The following is an 18,799-nucleotide window of genomic DNA, read 5'->3' as shown; positions in this document are numbered from 1 at the left end:
CTTAATTTCTCTTTTTGCCTTAATTTCTCTTTTAGTGTCTTTTTTCTTTTACTCTTTTACCCTCTTTTCCCATCTACTCTCTTTTTCCTTCTGCCTGAATTTTCCTTTTAGTCTTTTTGAGGTTAGTTTGTTTTGGGTTGTTTTGGGTTGTTTTTGGGATGTTTCTTTAAACACATTTTGGGAAAACCAAGTGGCCACACTTTTTGTCAGTGTGTACTTTGCTTGTCTTTACAGACCCAAGCTTGTCTGCTGGCAAAGAAAAACAACAACCAAAAAAAGGGGGGAAAAAAGAAGGAAAAAAAAGGGAAAAAAGGTTAAAAAAAAATGAAAAAAAAAAAAAATAGAAAAGAAACAGAAAAGCAAAATTCAGACCCTGCTCAAACTAAAGGGAAAAAACCAAAACCCAATTACAAATTTAGTTGTTGGGCAGCACATAATTAGTAAGGCAGGACCTCAAATGGTGACCCCTTCGCATGAGCCAATTGCCAGATCCTCAAGGAATTAAAACCAGGATGCCTGAGCCACATCAGTTCTGCAGTTATGTTGAGTATTGTGCTGAGACAGCCATACCCCAAGAAAAGGGAAGTCTTTAGAAGGCTTGCTGAGCAGGGTTGTAGTTGAAGGTTGATGGCAGATGAGGCCTTTCTTCTAGTTTGTCATATTCCAGATGGAACTCCTGCAGTTGAAAAAGACAAAAGCAAAGAAAACAACAAATCAGTGACCAGGCAAGACCAGGTCTGTGTACCACACTTGAAAAGCACAAACACAGAAGGGAACAAGTCCTAATTTACCTTAAGGCACAAACACATGATTTCACTGTCCTGGATTCTGTATTTTAAGTAGAAAAACAACAACAACAAGTCAATATCCTGAGCCACTGCACCTGCAACATGCAGGCTCTCCTTTTTAATACTACATTCCTCTCAGAACTCTCCACAATACAGAATTAACCAGGTTGGAAAAGACCTCCAAGATCATCAAGTCTAACCTGTCACCCAACACCATCTCATCAACTGAACTGTGGCACCATTCAGATTGGAAAAGAGCCTCAGGATCACCAAGTCCAACCCAGAGCCCTGCTCTGCAAGGCTCACCCCTAAACCACAGCCCCAAGCACCACAGCCAAACCCCCTGCAAACACAGCCAGGCTCTTTGATTTGCATCCCTTTGTCAGCAGTGCTGGAGTCCAACATCCAGTAGTGTCTAAGAGCACCTGAAGCTGGACCTGACCATACCCAAACCCAAACCAGAACTCAATAACCAAATAGTTTTTGCAAACTAAGAGGCAATTATTGATTACAGAGAGAAAAAGACACGTTTTGCAGGTATGCTTTTTGGTTTTGCTTTTGATTCCAGGGGCCACTAGGGTTTAGGATGTGAACAGTAGGACTAAGATCTTTAATATGAAGAGATACAAATATGTAAAGGCAAAGCCACTCAGCCATTGACAAAGCCCTCTTGCTTTCTACATGGAAGTAATTATTAAAAATGAAATGCCTGCTAGTAATCAAGGAGTACTAAATGTGTGTGGCAACTGACAGCAGGTGTGACAGTTAATAAACTGTTTAATGCCAAGAAATCAACCATCCTGAAAACTTGTCTTGATGGTGAAGTTACATCAGCCTGCTCATGTACAAACAATAGTTAAGAGCATTCCTTGACTCTGCTCTGGGGAGGCCTCACCTGGAGTGCTGCATCCAGCTCTGGAAACCTCAATACAGGAAGGACATGGAGCTGATGGAGAGGGTCCAGAGGAGGAACACAAAAATGATCAGGGGGTTGGAGCAGCTCTGCTATGAGGACAGGCTGAGGGAGCTGGGGGTGCTCAGCCTGAAGAAGAGGAGGATCAGGGGAGACCTAATAGCAGCCTGCCAGTATCTAAAGGGGGCTACAAGAGGGATGGAGAGAAACCATTTGCAAAGGCCTGCAGGGACAGGACCAGGGGCAATGGCTTCACACTAGAGCAGAGCAGGTTTAGATTGGATGTTAGGAACAAGTTCTTTACTGTGAGGGTGGTGGAACACTGGAACAGGTTGCCCAGGGAGGTGGGTGAGGCTCCTTCCCTGGAGATATTCAAGATGAGGCTGGACAGGGCTCTGGGCAGCCTGATCTAGTTGGGGATGTCCCTGCTGACTGCAGAGGGGGTTGGACTGGATGGGCTTTGGAGGTCCCTTCCAACCCAGCCCATTCTGAGATTCTATGATTAAAGAGGTAAGAGAATTGCTCAAGTTGATCTACAGCATTACTGTGGTAAAACAGGAAAGAAGGCAGAAGAGTAGGAAGTGTTGGGAGGACAAAATACTCTGACCTGTGCAAGACCATCAAAGGAGGTGGTAGAAATATGGCTAGCTCCAAAATCTCCAAATGGGACTGAAAAAGCAGCATTTATACTGGCTTAAAGATGGAAGCAAAGACCCAGATTTAAATTAAGGCTGAATGAAAGTGCTATGGCACATCACTCTTTGAGAAGCAAATTTAGCTTCCTAGTATTATAAAAGTATTTCAATTAATATTGACCTTAAAGGTAATTTAAAATAGGCAGCCATCCTTACAAGCAAATAACCACCTGGCAATTAAACCTTGGCTCCCATAAAGACCTCCATGCAAGACTACTTCTCAGAGGAGAAATTCCAGACAGTTTACTTCAGATCATTTCCATCAGGATCTCAAAAGAGAAGCAACTGGAGGAAGCATTTTTGATGTCATGCCCACTTCTGCTCCTCTCTCATCTCTTCCCAACAGCAGCAGCAAACTATTCAGGCAAACCTCAGTGAAAAATCAGAATCATAGACTCTTGTAGGTTGGAAAAGCTCTTTGAGATCATTGAGTGCAACCATGAACCCAGTGCTGCTGAGTCCACCACTACATCACCTCCCTCAGCACCACATCTACACAATCTTTTAAATACCTCCAGGGATGGTGGCTCCACCACCTCCCTGGGCAGTCCGTTCCAATGCTTGACAACCCTTTCAGGGAGAAATTTCTTCTTAATATTCAACCTAAACCAATGCTGGCACAGCTTGAGGCTGTTTTCTCTTGTCCTATCATGTGCAACTTGGGAGAACAGATTGGTCTCTACCTCGCTACAGCTTCCTTTCAACCTCCTTTTCTCCAGGTTTTTCTTTTCAACATGAGATCCTTCAGCAGCTCCTCACAGGACCTGTGCTCTAGTCCCTTCACCAGCTTCACTGCCCTTCTTTGGAGACAGTCCAATGCTTCAATGTCCTTCCTGAGTGAGGGCCCCAAAAGTGAATGCAGTACTCTAGGTGTAGCCTCACCAGAGCTGAGTACAGAAGAACAATCACTTCCCTGCTCCTGCTGGCCACAGTTTGTGATCTAAGCCAGGAAGTCACAGCCAGCCACAACGGGATCTGGGGGTACTGGTTGACAGGAGGCTGAACATGAGCCAGCAGTGTGCCCAGGAGGCCAAGAAGGTCAATGGCATCCTGGCCTGCATCAGGAACAGTGTGGCCAGCAGGAGCAGGGAAGTCATTCTGCCCTGTGCTCAGCACTGGTTAGGCCACACCTTGAGTCCTGTGCCCAGTTCTGGGCTCCTCAGGTTAGGAAAGATGTTGAGATGATGGAAGGTGTCCAGAGAAGGGCAACAAAGCTGGGGAGGGGTCTGGAGCACAGCCCTGTGAGGAGAGGCTGAGGGAGCTGGGGTTGCTTAGCCTGCAGAAGAGGAGGCTCAGGGGAGACCTCATTGCTTTCTACAACTACCTGAAGGGAGGTTGCAGCCAGGTTGGGGTTGGTCTTTTCTGCCAGGCAAGCAGCACCAGAACAAGAGGACACAGTCTCAAGCTGTGCCAGGGGAGGTTTGGGCTGGATGTTAGGAAGAAATTCTTCCCAGAGAGAGAGAATGGCCACTGGAATGTGCTGCCCAGGGAGGTGGTGGAGTCATGATCCCTGGAGGTGTTTAAGAGGAGCCTGGCTGAGGCTGGTTTCCAGCCTGGTTAATTCTGTATTCTGTAAGTTGTTGGCTTTCTTGGCCACCTGGGCACAAATTCTGTTAGCCCATACTGTAATTTCCATGTGCCCTGGGATAAAGAAATCAAATACACAGACGTATCTGCATCCCATGTCTTCCTCGATGTTGGGCTGCACTTCAGATGCACTTGAGGTTTATTGTCACTCATATTTTTTCCACTATTTAATACCAACTACCAGCAGAATTAATTTGATTTTATGCCCTAACAGTTTAGGAATTGCCTCATTGCTCAGCTGTTTTGCTGCATTTCCTTCCTGAGCCTATTATCTGTTAGGAATATAAAAATAGAGCTTACAGCTTAATAAGAAAAGATTAATGCATAATTTGATGCTTTCTTCAAAGAGGTTATTCAGTTCACTTGGCAGTGCTTTGTGAAAACCAACCTAGGACATTAACACTGACAACTAAACCATGGCCCCAAGTGCCACATCCAAACCCTTTTTGAACACCTCCAGGGATGGGGACTCCACCACCTCCCTGGGCAGCACATCCCAATGGCCAATCTCTCTTGCTGGCAAGAACTTTCTCCTCACCTCCAGCCTAAACTTCCCCTGGCACAGCTTGAGGCTGTGTCCTCTTGTTCTGGTGCTGGTTGCCTGGCAGAAGAGACCAACCCCCATCTGCCTACAACCTCCTTTCAGTTAGTTGTAGAGAGCAATAAGGTCTCCTCTGAGCCTCCTCATTAAAGGTGTTTAGGAGGAGACTTGATAGGGTGCTTGGTTGCATGGTTTAGTTGATTAGATGGTGTTGGATGATAGGTTGGACGAAATGATCTTGAAGGTCTCTTCCAACCTGGTGTGGTCTAGTCTAGTCTAGTCTAGTCTAGTCTATTCCTATTCTATTTCTATTCTCCAGGCTACACACCCCCAGCTCCCTCAGCCTCTCCTCACAGGGCTATGCTTAAAAACCCTTCCCAGCCTCGTTGCCCTTCTCTGGACACCTTCAAGTGTCTGAATGACCTTCTTAAACTGAGGGGCCCAGAACTGGAGACAGTACTCAAGGTGTGGCCTAACCAGTGCCGAGTACAGGGCAGAATAACTTCCCTGCTCCTGCTGGCCACACTGTTCCTGATGCAGGCCAGGATGCCAAACTTCAACAGCAAGAAGACAAAATGCTGAGGGTTTTTTTTGGAGGGTGGGGCTTGGGTTTTACTTTTCTCCTTCTGAAAACAGGTGGTTGATAGCCTTAGAAATTCTGCAGAAGGGAAAAGATACCTTAGCTACTTTCCTCCAGTTAAGACAGTCAAAGAAGTAATATGTTCCCCTCTCGTAGGTGTTGGTTTTCATCGTCGGCTCCATGCCGGGTGCCCTGGTGATCCATACTCGTTCCTCTTTGTGGTATCTCCAATCCCGGTTAAATCTTCCATTTCCCATAGGAGGCAGGGGGAAAAAAGAAATCAGAATAGTTAGTGTTATTCATCTTGAAGTTGACTTAATTAACTAAACTTTTAAGTTTTCCCATCCAAACTAGACAAAAAGCATTCCAAAGCAAGCCACGATTTCTGGGAGGTCACTCTACCTGTGCTCTCATACCTCTGCCATTGATTCGTTAGACCTCAGACTGATCATGTATGGAACTTCAAGAAGTGTGGTAGGTGCAAGCTACAATCTGTCTTTTAATCATTATTTTTACTGCTTTTCCCTTTGGTTGCAGACAGACAAGTCAGACACTTGACAACCACTGGCACCTGCCACTTTTTCAGTGCTGCTTCGGAAAGGCAAAATTCACCACGCCGACTTTTGGGTTGCCACGAACAAAAATCAATCAACACCCAACGGAACCAAGGCTGGAGGAGGCATTTGCAAAAGGCTTCCTTCCAGCTTTAAATTGCCTGAGCTTGTTTCTAACTTGATGTTTGCTTTGGCTCTGCTGCTCTCTGGTTTGTTTTCTTTTGTGCTTTGTTGTTCTGTTTTCGTTTTGGGTTTGTTTGCTCGCGGTTTGGTTTGTGCCGGGCTTTTGTTTTGCCATCTACTGCTTCACTACTGCAAGAGTTTGAATCACACAAGACTGATAAAACAGTTTGAACGTACAGCTCTACTGCTGCTAATAGCTGTAATACATCTCCTCCATTCATGTAATAGAGATAAAACAGGAGATCTTCTCCATATCGGCCAAGTTTTATTGCAGCCAGCTGCAAGAGATTGAAGAAAACGAGGATGAAAAATCACAAGAGAGAAAGGCTTTCAGACATGCTAATCCCACTTAAATAACACAAGGTTACAGCCAGAACTTCCATCCTAAGGGTGCTGCAAATGACACTCTAATATTACAGAGTAACTACTAGCAAAGCAATCAATTGTTCTTCACTTCTAACCTTTCCACCTTAAAGGATACCACAGGAAACAAACTGGAAGTAACAAATCAGCAAACCAGAATCTTCTCCCTGCAGCTATGGGCATCCTCATCTGCCTGGTTTTATTTAAACCCCCAGACATTTACATGGAGTTGCTCACTTCACCCTCTAAGGAACCTCACCAAAGTGTCTTACAGCATTTCTCAGTGACCCCTCTTGCAGAACTGCAATGGTCGAAAGGAACTGTAGCTACCAAACCAAACCCTACTTGTGTAGGTATGGAATGCAACAACAGATCTGTATGAAAAGAGACTGAACCACAATTCCAAGCTTCTCTCAAGAAGAAACAGCATAAGTTTGATATGTATGAACTACAAGAAACTTCTGCTCTGCATGAAGGGCTAAACCCTTAGCATTCTGTGGAATGGGTGCACCATTAGCTGGTTCAATCCTAAAGAGGCTGAGAGCACCCATCAAGCACAACAGATTTTTGGACATTGCCTATCTGAAAGAGAATTTAGAGAACTGCTGGTAACAAATGAACAAAGGAATAGCCACACACACACACACACACACGTACTCACCTTATCCCTAATGTGAATGTTAGTTAAGTATTCAGATGGAACATGGAAGTCTAAAAGAGAATCGGAATTGATGCAACTATTAAGACATGTAAATGAATATCATCTGCAAACATTAACCTTCAGCTGAACAGCTAGAGCTCTCTTACCTATGTCTTGAGGTCGACAAGGTGATGATGCCCAGGGTGATGCAAATTTGGGATAGAGATTTCTGCAGGAAAGCAGAGGTTTTGCCAAGTTAACACCAAAAGCCCCAAAGCAACCAACCCAACGAAAAACAACCTCCATAACCAACCTCACAAACCTAAAAACAGCCACACAGCCAAAAACTTGCTGGAGAGAGGAGGAAGGAGACAAAGAATCTTCCAGCCCACTTTCCTCTACCACATACATTTGTTCATTTTCTTCTTGATATGCAAAGTAAAACTGCATTTCAACTGCCAGGGGGGATCTACAGGGGCATGACCTCTGTTTCAATCTAGCACCCTTCAGCTTAAGAGATCCCAACCTTCTTAAGAGATCCCAACCTTCTTAAGAGATCCCAACCTTTTCCCAGGATCCAGTTTTACACAAGCTTGCAGCTTGCATGGGAACAGCTGCCACAAGCCTGGTGGGCTCTGATTCAATACCCTGTTTGAAAAAGGTGAGGATGCCCAGGGTGATGCAAATTTGGGATAAAGATTGCTGCAGGAAAGCAGAGGTTTTGCCAAGTTAACACCAAAAGCCCCAAAGCAACCAACCCAACAAAAAACAACCTCCATAACCAACCTCACAAACCTAAAAACATCTTGCTGGAGAGGGGAGGAAGGAGACAAAGAATCTTCCAGCCCACTTTCCTCTATCACATACATTTGTTCATTTTCTTCTTGATATGCAAAGTAAAACTGCATTTCAACTGCCTAGGGGGAACTACAGGGGCAAGATCTCTGTTTCAGTCTAGCATCCTTCAGCTTAAGCGCTCCCAACCTTTTCCCAGGATCCAGTTTTACACAAGCTTGCAGCTTGCATGGGAACAGCTGCCACAAGCCTGGTGGGCTCTGACTCAACACCCTGTTTCAAAAAGGGGAAGAAAAGCTTACACTGCCAGGTAGCTTTTAAACTAACCAGTGAAGATTTTACTTTTCTTCTAACTTTGAGTGAGGAGAAAAATAAATGGAATCCCAGCACAACAATCAAATTGAAGTTTAGGATGATTTAATGTTTCTCTCTCCTGGAGATTTTACTGATGTTGTATTAAAAAAAAGGTGCAGATAGTTTAACAAAGAGAAAAAGATGAAGCTTCCAACTGTACTACCATGGCTGATGTACTCAGGAAGGAGTTTTCTAATCAACAGGTAAAGAGGTCAAAAAAAAAGGAATGAGCAAATTGTCCTTTTGGCAGGTAGCTGCAGCCTGCTTTTAATTATCAATTGGAGCATGCTGCTCTGGCAGCTTCAGGAAATGAAACCTGAGCATGGTTCACCCTGTCAAATCCTTGCTTATTTTTTTGGTCAAAAGTCTAATAATTACTATTTAAAAAACCATAAATCAGTTATCTACTAAATTACCTCAGCACAACAAACTTCCAGCTCAGCTCTGTGGGCCAAAACCTACGCTGATCAGTTGTCATCAATCTTGCTCTAGGCTAACTGATCCTACTGTCAGCAAAAACCTCATGCTTTAGAGTCTGTGAAGGAAGGGTTCAGTGGCAGAGTCTGCAGATGTTGGAAGTAACAAAACCACTCCCACTTGGAAGCATGGATAGGAATTGCTCCAAGAAGAGGGGTGTCACTTGGGTAGGCTTAGTTAGACTGGACAGTAGGAAAGCTTTTTTAGGGCAAGAGTGGTCAGGGCTTGGAATGTGCTGCCCAGGGAGGTGGTGGAGTCCCCAAGCCTGGCTGTGTTTGCAGGGGGTTTGGCTGTGGTGCTTGGGGCTGTGGTTTAGGGGTGAGCCTTGTAGAGTAGGGCTCTAGGTTGAACTTGGTGATCCTGAGGCTCTTTTCCAACCTGAATGTTTCTGTGATTCTGTGCCCTAGAGGTTTGGTTTCCCAGGGCAAAGAATCCAGGATTTAGCCTTGGACTGCATCTCTGTATGCAATAAAAACTGAAGAGTTTGTGCAGTGTTCCCTCCATGTTACAAATATGACTCCATTAATTGAACATATTTTTTTAAGGAGCTATTGGACAGCCTACAGCCTATCTGATGGATATTTCAGAAAGCTTTAGAACATCAGCAAACAGCTACACAATCTCTAAAGAATTAAATGATGTAATGGCATTTTTTGCATTTTTGTTGCTGGAGAATCCTAAGTTATTCTAGGGAACTAGGAGCATGTTTCTTAAAGAAGCATCAGGCTGCACAGGCAATGCATAATCACTCTTTTCAGCAACCAAAATAAGTTTTAACCTATCTGTACAGAAAATCTATATAAACCAAGGAGCTGAAAGGGTTAATTCAAACCATTAGAGATACACAGGACTCTAATCCTTTGTTTCTAAAGGCACATTTATTGTCCTGAGTGTGTAAGGGAAACAGGTATTTTTACCATCAGAAGTACCTCACAGGGCAGAAAATTTAGGCCTTCCACATGTGAAATGCTCTTAGCATTTCAAATGACAACTCCTAAAGCAAACAAAGGATGTTTAGTAACCTAAGGCAAGACGGCAGGCCAGGCAGTAAGGACTGCAAAGGCTGTTTGCAAAGCTTAACTGGAGTGTAACTGTCTGGGTGAAATATTAACCACTCTCTCCCCTCCATCCAAGACCCTAAATACCTTACATACAGTAATTAAATATAAAAATGATTAAAAATCCAGCTAATGACAGCAGAGCTGCTGTGGAAAAGCAGCAGCATGCCAGGCATCCCTGCTGTTCCCATACAAGCTGCTAATATTCAGATGCTGTGTGCAGGAGCTGCTCCAAGTCACCACTTCATCCAAGTAAGTTTACTGCTCCTCTTCAGTGAGGCATGATGTGAGTCTATGAGGTTTTATGTAGAGATTCCATTAGCCTAAGCTTTATGCCAGTCAATAAAATGAATTAATAACACTGAATGAGATATGAATTCTATCACCAAAGGCAGCACCGCTGCTGCTGTTCTGCAGGCCAGTACCCAGGGACAGCAGCTCTATAACCAAACAACATAACCAGGTTTCACCTGTGTCCAGGAACAGCTCTAGAATTCAGATATGGATGTACCTGAATGAATTTCAATGAGCAAAGCAGCTGTTCAAACAATCCATAATAAGAACAGTAAACTATTTAACTAGTGTGTAGAGACTGGAGACCAGTCTCCCTCTAAGGGCTGCAATCTCTAGGACTACCAGGGAAAAGTAGCCACCTGTGGCCAGTAACTGTTCTTTATGCATGCTCAAGATGTTGTGAAAGGAGATAGGAGTAGGGTAGGTACTGAATTCAACTGGAGAATTGCCTTAGGAGATTAGCCACTGCATCTGAGGAAGACACTATGTCAATATAACACATTCTGCAACTATCTACAACAGACAATGGACTCTGGGTGATCACTTTGGAACACTTTTAGAGGTGCCAGTGCCAGAGCAGTTTGAGTGCAAGCTCTCTAAACAGAATTTCTGGAAGTGGCAATTTCTAACAAGTGAGGTCTCTGGGAATGCAGATGCTCTGCTCATTATCACCCTAACATAAACTGAATCCACCCCCCAGACTGCTGAGAGTGAAGTACAGCTATCCTCAAGGAGCATTACTGCTTGAAAGGCAACACACACATGAAATCTGTCAACAATATATTATCAACTCCTTGAAGAAAGTTCTGAAGAAGTCAGAAGGATGAGCAGAGCCACTACATTTACTGAAAGCTGGCAGAACAAGGGTGCCTTGCAGCCCAATTCTCATTCATGACCATTTCATTGCACTGCCATTTTCAGACACTGTTTGTGAGTTTGACAGAGGTGTGAGCTAAGGGAGTTTATGAAGAATGACTGCATGGTAAAAATCAAAGCTGAAGACAGTACTGAAAAGCAGAAACTTACTCAGGAGAGTTGAGATTGAGACCTAGTGTTGTTAAATCACTTCCTAATGCGAGATGTACCATTCCTGGATCTGTCTCTGCTGCCCTGATGAATGTTAACAAGCCAATCATTCCAAACTGGTCCGTCACCATCCCTTGAGGAATGTTGGTAACCCGACCTGGGCAAGAAGAACAAATTAATTTTCCCCTTTCAAGAAGTGGAGGAATCAGCAATGTGATCTAGATGTCTGCCAAAGCTTCTAGAGAAGCAGAAGAACCAGAATGACACATACCATCAGGTAACACCTGGATCCCTTTTTTCTGCTGGTTGTTGTTTTGCGTAGTTGAACTTTTATCTCCAGGAAACTTGGGCCCATCTGTGCTGGATGATGTTTTGCCTGATGTACTCAAATTCTAGCAAAAATAATGTGCAGAGTTGGTATGATGGAAACACAGCAGAAATAGAAAACTGCTTAAGCATCTCTTTCAGTCGAGCGCTCGAGACTAAAACTCTGATGAATTAGGCCCTAGAGAGGAACCAAGCTGAAGCTCTTGCAGGCATTGGAATGTGCTGCCCAGGGAGGTGATTGAGTCCCCAAGCCTGGCTGTGTTTGCAGGTGGCTTGGCTGTGGTGCTTGGGGCTATGGTTTAGGGGTGAGCCTTGTAGAGTAGGGCTCTGGGTTGGACTTGGTGACCCTCAAAGTATTTTCCATAGAATCATAGAATCAACCAGCTTGGAAAAGACCTCAGAGCTCATCAAGTCCAACCTAAGACCCAATACCTAACACCTCCTGACAACTAAAGCATGGCTCCAAGTGCCACATCCAAGCCTTTTCTGAACACCTCCAGGGATGGGGACTCCACCACCTCCCTGGGCAGCACATCCCAATGGCCAATCTCTCTTGCTGGGAAGAACTTTCTCCTCACCTCCAGCCTAAACCTCCCCTGGTGCAGCTTGAGACTGTGTCCTCTTGTTCTGGTGCTGCTTGCCTGGGAGAAGAGACCAACCCCCACCTGGCTACAACCTCCTTTCAGGTAGTTGTAGAGAGCAAGAAGGTCTCCCCTGAGCCTCCTCTTCTCCAGGCTAAACCTGACTGTTTCTGTGATTCTCTTGAGTTCTGCTGACAAACCTTTATGTAACATTTAGCACTTCCTAAAGTATACCTCCCTTAACAGTAAGAGCTATTAATCAGCCAACAGCTTGCAATGTAAATGGGTAAGAAAACCTTTTACACCTGGGTGTGAATACACCATGGCTATCCCAGGTGCCTGTGACTAGATGATGTTTGGATTCATCACATTGGATTTCTCCCATACAGTCTTGCTCCCACATACCACTCCATGCAGATAACAGCTCCAGCCCATTTCAGGTGCAAGCAACATACAGTTGGCACATTTGCAATTATCAGGGAAGAGATGTAAACATTATGGCTGGCAAGAAAAGTCTGCTTGCACTCCAGGAGCTCATATACTGACAAAATAGATCTTTCCTAACTGTTATTTCTTACCCTTGTTCTTCAAAACAAGTCTGCATTAACACAATGTAATCACATTTACTCCTTCCTTCCTTCCTCCCTTCCTCTATATGCAGCTCTGACTTGTATCAGAATATTTCCCACACAATACATCTGGCCACATTGGGAAGTGAGTCTTCCTCCCATCCCTGGTTTGAGCAGCTGCATTGTTTGGTTTTCACTTGTTTGTAGTCACATTTGCTCCTTACTCAGGAGTATTTCTGCCACTCTGATGAACAGATTTTTCTGTAATCATAACCAATAAACCCCCCAGAAATGAGAACATTTTGTCCAGCATTGCAGGGAACTGTTCTCTGCCATCACATTTTAGTCACTTTTATTCATTTGTAATGAAAAAGGGCAAACTTTATTGCATATCTTTCAGAGTACACTGTGAAAAGGCCTCCCCCCCATAACCTCATGATCTAAGCCATCTACCTAATGTGTGATAAATACAACTGCACTTAAGATTCTTACCCTGAAAGATTGGACTTAGATGATCCTTGAGGTTCCTTCCAACCTGATAGTCTACGAATCTATGCAATGTATCCCCCTAGCTTACAACATCCCCATGAATAAATTGGTCTCTATTAAAAGACTTTGTTGCCTTTGATTTCATTTCCCCATCAAGAGTGTTACCTGGAAGGGATATTGCACCACCTAACTCTTAAAGGACTGGACAGCTTTGAAGGGAGATGTTACAATGTGCAAGTTACTACTCCTGATGAGAGGTGCCAAGAAATGACCTGGGATTGGTGGAAACTGTCAAGTGCAAAACTTGAAAGAGAGATGTAAACTCTCCAGTTTTGAGGGGTTCCTGCAAGAGCTGTGCTGGCCTCTCCTCCATATACAAAACAAACTTATCATTCATTTAAAGGAATCATAGAATGGGCTGGGCTGGAAGGGACACCTCCAAAGGTCATCCAGTCTGACCTCCCTGCAGTCAGCAGGGACATCCCCAACCAGATCAGGCTGTCCAGGGCCTCATTTAGCCTCACTCTGAGTATCTCTAGGGATGGGGCCTCAACCACCTCCCTGGGCAACTTGTTCCAGTGTTCTGCTATGCTCATGGTAAAGAACATGTTCCTAACAGCCAATCTAAATCTGTTCTTCTCCAGTGTAAAGCCATTGTCCCTTGTCCTGTCACTGCAATCTCTTCCCATCCTTTTTGTAGGCCCCTTTAGGTACTGGAAGGCTGCTAAGTCTTCCCAGACCCTCCTCTTCTCCAGTCTGAATAACCCCACCTCCCTCAGCCTGTCCCTGTAGCAGAAGTGCTCCAAGCCCCTGATCATTTCTGTGTCCTTCTTTTGGACCCTCTCCATCAGGTCCATGTCCTTCCTGTACTGAGGGCTCCAGAGCTGGATGCAGCACTCCAGATGAGGCCTCACCAGAGCAGAGTCAAGCGGCAGAATGCCCTCTCTGGATCTGGCCATTTTCCATCCGATCACTACAAGAAGTCTGTGCAGTCAAAAGGAAAGAAGTGTACTTACGGATTTATTGTCATCATTACTCGATGTTGGGTCTTTGTAGCTGGAGCCTGGTAATGCTGGGAAGTCTTCATTGTGTATTGAAAAGTCCTGGGACTGCTCACTTGCTGGTTTTGTTACCATCCCAACTGCCACGAAATGAAAGCAGAAACAGCATTAAATGACTGAAAAGAAAGGATTCTCCTGCTGTCCATCTTACTTCCTGCCCTTTCTTTTCACTCTGTGCAAGCTGTACAGCAGAAATGATGCAAAAAAAACCCCAACCCACAACAGGGAAACCATAACCAAAGCAGATTCATTTAAAACATCCACACACATTAGACTAAAGCCTCTTATTTAAGTGTGAGCTGAGAAACACTCCAGGTTAAATCCACAGACACATCCACTGCTTTAAGAATCATAGAATGATAAGAATTGTTAGGGTTGGAAGGGACCTCAAGAATCAGCCAGTTCACCTCACACTACAGCAGGATGCTCACAGCCACATCCAGCCTGGCTGCAAACACCTCCAGGGATGAGGCTTCCACCACCTCCCTGGGCAACCTGTGCCAGGCTCTCACCACCCTCATGGGGAACAACTTCTTCCTAACATCCAATCTCAATCTACCCACTTATAGTTTTGATCCATTTTCCCCCAGTCCTATCACTCCCTGACACCCTCAAAAGTCCCTCCCCAGCTTTCTTGGAGCCCCCTTCAGATACTGGAAGGCCACAATGAGGTCTCCTCAGAGCCTTCTCTTCTCCAGACTGAACAACCCCAACTCCCTCAGTCTGTCCTCACAGCAGAGCAGCTCCAGCCCTCTGCTCATCCTCATGGCCCTTCTCTGGACACCTTCCAGCACCTCCAGATCCTTCCTGTAATAGAGGCTCCAGAACTGGACACAGTGCTCCAGGTGGGGTCTCACCAGAGCAGAGGGAGGGAATTCCCTCCCTGACCTTCTGGCTATTCTTCTCTTGATGCAGCCCAGGATGGGATTGGCTTTCTGGGCTGCAAATGCACACTGGTGGCCGATGTTGAGCTTCTCATCCACCACTATTTGGTACCAGGACCAGCACCTGGTCTGCACATCTCAAGAATCAAATAATCCTTACAGGCATTATTAAAGCAGGAAGGATGTACTGCTTGCAACATCAGAATACATTTTTCCTCCATCTCCTAACTGCATGAAGAATTTCTTAGCATGGTCTCTTTAGAAGCACATATTGTTAAAGGGTGCCCAGCTGACTTGCAGCAGAACCTCTCACCAGGGAAATACCTGCCTGTGACATAAGAATGCCTCCTACTTTCAGTATGAAAGCTGAATGCATGCAGCCTGCAACCCTCGGTGCTCTGACCCTACTTTAAAAAGAGCAGGCCGGTCCCATTGGAACATGGTTTCCCACTACTGAAAAGCGACACTCTTTGTCTTCTTTTCTTTAATGCCCGTTGAAAATAACCCAAACCTCGAAGAAATGAATAAAAAGCCCCAACACAAACAAACCAAACCAAAGAAAAGCCCCCACGTGGAGCACCCAGAGGTAAAGGCCTTTAGCTCCCACGCGCAGCACCCCGCGGGAAAGGCTTCCACGCAAAGTAAAGGCTCCCACACGCAGCACCCCAAGGGAAAGGCTTCCACACGCAGCACCCTGCGGGAAAGGCTCCCACGTGCAGCACCCTGCGGGAAAGGCTCCCACGTGCAGCACCCCGCGGGAAAGGCTCCCACGTGCAGCACCCCGAGAGAAAGGCTCCCACACAAAGTAAAGGCTCCCACACGCAGCACCCCGCGGGAAAGGCTTCAAGTGCAGCACCCTGCGGGAAAGGCTCCCCTGCGAAGTAAAGGCTCCCACGCGCAGCACCCCGCGGGAAAGGCTTCCACGCAAAGTAAAGGCTCCCACACGCAGCACCCCAAGGGAAAGGCTTCCACACGCAGCACCCTGCGGGAAAGGCTCCCACGTGCAGCACCCTGCGGGAAAGGCTCCCACGTGCAGCACCCCGCGGGAAAGGCTCCCACGTGCAGCACCCCGAGAGAAAGGCTCCCACACAAAGTAAAGGCTCCCACACGCAGCACCCCGCGGGAAAGGCTTCAAGTGCAGCACCCTGCGGGAAAGGCTCCCCTGCGAAGTAAAGGCTCCCACGCGCAGCACCCCGCGGGAAAGGCTTCCACACGCAGCACCCCGCAGGAAAGGCTTCCACAGGCAGCACCCCGCGGGAAAGGCTCCCACGCAAAGTAAAGGCTCCCACGCGCAGCACCCCGTGGGAAAGGCTCCCACGCAAAGTAAAGGCTCCCACGCGCAGCACCCCGCGGGAAAGGCTCCCACGCGAAGTAAAGGCTCCCACGCGGAGCACCCAGAGGGAAAGGCTCCCACGCGCAGCACCCCAAGAGAAAGGCTCCCACGCAAAGTAAAGGCTCCCACGCGCAGCACCCCGAGAGAAAGGCTCCCACGTGAAGTAAAGGCTCCCATGCGCAGCACCCCGAGAGAAAGGCTCCCACGCAAAGTAAAGGCTCCCACGCGCAGCACCCCGAGAGAAAGGCTCCCACGCGAAGTAAAGGCTCCCACGCGGAGCACCCAGAGGGAAAGGCTCCCACGCGCAGCACCCCGAGAGAAAGACTCCCAGGCAAAGTAAAGGCTCCCACGTGCAGCACCCCGAGGGAAAGGCTCCCACGTGAAGTAAAGGCTCCCACGTGCAGCACCCTGCGGGAAAGGCTCCCACGCGAAGTAAAGGCTCCCACGTGCAGCACCCCGAGGGAAAGGCTCCCACGCAAAGTAAAGGCTCCCACGTGGAGCACCCCGAGGGAAAGGCTCCCACGCGGAGCACCCAGAGGGAAAGGCTCCCACGCGAAGTAAAGGCTCCCATGCGCAGCACCCCGCGAGAAAGGCTCCCACGCAAAGTAAAGGCTCCCACGCGGATCACCCCGTGGGAAAGGCTCCCACGCGGAGCACCCAGAGGGAAAGGTTCCTTGCTGAGACACAGAACTAATACAGTGATTTGGTTCCAAACAACATGGCACTAGATAAGGAAAAGAGAGAAGGAAGTCGAGGGCCTGCCTTTCAAAGATTCTGAATAGATGTATGGGATCTAAAATGCTTCGCTCAGTGACTACGTAGGACCTGCTTTAGTGTCCTCAAGCTAGAGATCAAAGTTTCTTTAAGACAAAGCCCTACTGAGTTCATGCTGTTTCTGCTCTTCCTCCTTTTCATGCAGAGTTAGTCAGAATTATTCCCCTGGATGAGTGAGGTTGATTATGAATTATCTGTGTTGCACTTAATCTAGCTAAACTTACTTGCCTGCCCAAGCTCAACATGAAGGAAGCAGGTCTCAGCTGCTGACCTTCAAACCTCCTTTTTCTGGACCACAACCAGAAGTGCTCTCTACTTCTTGCTGCTGGAGGCAGCATTCAGCGCACCTCACGTCCCCATTTCTTGCCTGTTGCTACCACCAAACCCATCCTCTGCATTAAGCAGATGCTGAAGATTACTCTTCAGACAGAGAAATTTCTTTCCTGGCTCACCACAGAGGCATGCAAACAGCTTTGCTAGCACCGAAATGGGGAAATGGTGCAAGCACGAGAGCAGCTGCAGGGTTGGGTTTTCTGTGGTGGCGTTGCTGAATGTTGAACACCAGCTCCATGCTGGAAGTACATTTGGATGGATCTCCATCCCAGCTCCTATCAAGTTTCCAGGTTATGGCTTCTATTTCAGAGGCAGAGAAAATCTCATGTAAGCCACAAGCTGTATGAGCTCTCCACTCTCAGTGTGACTTCTCAGTGTCTTTATTTGGGGAAGTGACTTTTCCCTGTGCTGAGAAGTGCTTCAGTTTTAACTCATTTAGCTCTCTCACAGCTATCTTAAGCAGAAGAGCTCTGGTTACAGCCAATCCATGAGGCTCCTTGCTCCTGATAAAGTGCTTCTCTCTCATTTCTCCCCAGTTAAAGTTGGGAGATATCTCTGCAGAACACCAGCTTTTTTTTTCCAGTTAGAAAACACTGGGTTATTTTTGGTTGGAAAGTTGACAAGTGTCACAAAAATAACTTGAGGTTACAAAAGTGACTTTTCAGAGGAGCTGATGTGAGAAGAACAACAATCACTGAAGCATTAACAAAAAGAGCTGCTGTGCCTCACTCTAAGCTTACCTGAAATCTCTCCAGACCCCAAACAGTAAGATTTGTATCCTCACAATCACAGAATCAATAAGGTTGGAAAAGACCTCAAAGATCATCAAGTCCAACCTGTCACCCAACACCTCATGATTATTAAACCATGGCACCAAGTGCCACATCCAATCCCTTTTTGAACACCTCCAGAGATGGGGACTCCACCACCTCCCTGGCAGGACATCCCAAGGGCCAATCTCTCTTGCTGGGAAGAACTTTCTCCTCACCTCCAGTCTAAACCTCCCCTGGCACAGCTTGAGACTGTGTCCTCTTGTTCTGGTGCTGCTTGCCTGGGAGAAGAGACCAACCCCCACCTGACTGCAACCTCTCTTCAGGCAGTTGGAGAGAGCAAGAAGGTCTCCCCTGAGCCTCCTCTTCTGCAGGCTAAGCAACCCCAGCTCCCTCAGCCTCTCCTCCCAGGGCTGTGCTCCAGACCCCTCCTCAGCTTTGTTGCCCTTCTCTGGACACCTTCCAGCATCTCAACATCTTTCCTAACCTGAGGAGCCCAGAACTGGACACAGGACTCCAGGTGTGGCCTAACCAGTGCTGAGCACAGGGCACAATGACTTCCCTGCTCCTGCTGGACACACTGTTCCTGATGCAGGCCAGGATGCCATTGGCCTTCTTGGCTACCTGGGCACACTGCTGGCTCACGTTGTCTGCTGTCAACCAGCACCCCCAGGTCCCTTTCTGCCTGGCTGCTCTCAGCCACTCTGACCCCAGCCTGTAGCACTGCCTGGGGTTGCTGTGGCCAATGTGTAGAACCTGGCACTTAGATGTGTTTAGTCTCACACCCTTGTACTCTGCCCATCTGTCCAGCCTGGCAAGGTCCCTCTGCA

General features: G+C 46.7%; 1 protein-coding gene across 1 annotated transcript in view; it reads right to left on the bottom strand.

Moving 5' to 3' along the window:
- Positions 1-339: 339 nt before the first annotated feature.
- Positions 340-18,799, bottom strand: part of CNOT2 (CCR4-NOT transcription complex subunit 2) — a 118,435-nt gene continuing 99,975 nt past the window's right edge. Inside the window, exons 8-15 of the mRNA XM_054178671.1 lie at positions 13,831-13,955; positions 11,120-11,240; positions 10,849-11,005; positions 7,012-7,073; positions 6,866-6,915; positions 6,019-6,119; positions 5,203-5,347; positions 340-676 (exon numbers count right to left, since the gene is read on the bottom strand). Of these exons, the coding sequence (XP_054034646.1) occupies positions 590-676; positions 5,203-5,347; positions 6,019-6,119; positions 6,866-6,915; positions 7,012-7,073; positions 10,849-11,005; positions 11,120-11,240; positions 13,831-13,955 (848 nt within the window). The 3' untranslated portion in view covers positions 340-589. The remainder of the gene's footprint in view (positions 677-5,202; positions 5,348-6,018; positions 6,120-6,865; positions 6,916-7,011; positions 7,074-10,848; positions 11,006-11,119; positions 11,241-13,830; positions 13,956-18,799) is intronic.

Source organism: Dryobates pubescens, chromosome Z (assembly GCF_014839835.1).
Source record: "Dryobates pubescens isolate bDryPub1 chromosome Z, bDryPub1.pri, whole genome shotgun sequence".
NCBI classification, from domain to species: Eukaryota; Metazoa; Chordata; class Aves; order Piciformes; family Picidae; genus Dryobates; species Dryobates pubescens.
The sequence above is the reverse complement of the archived record's forward strand: the minus strand, read 5'-3'. Positions and strand labels throughout refer to the sequence as shown.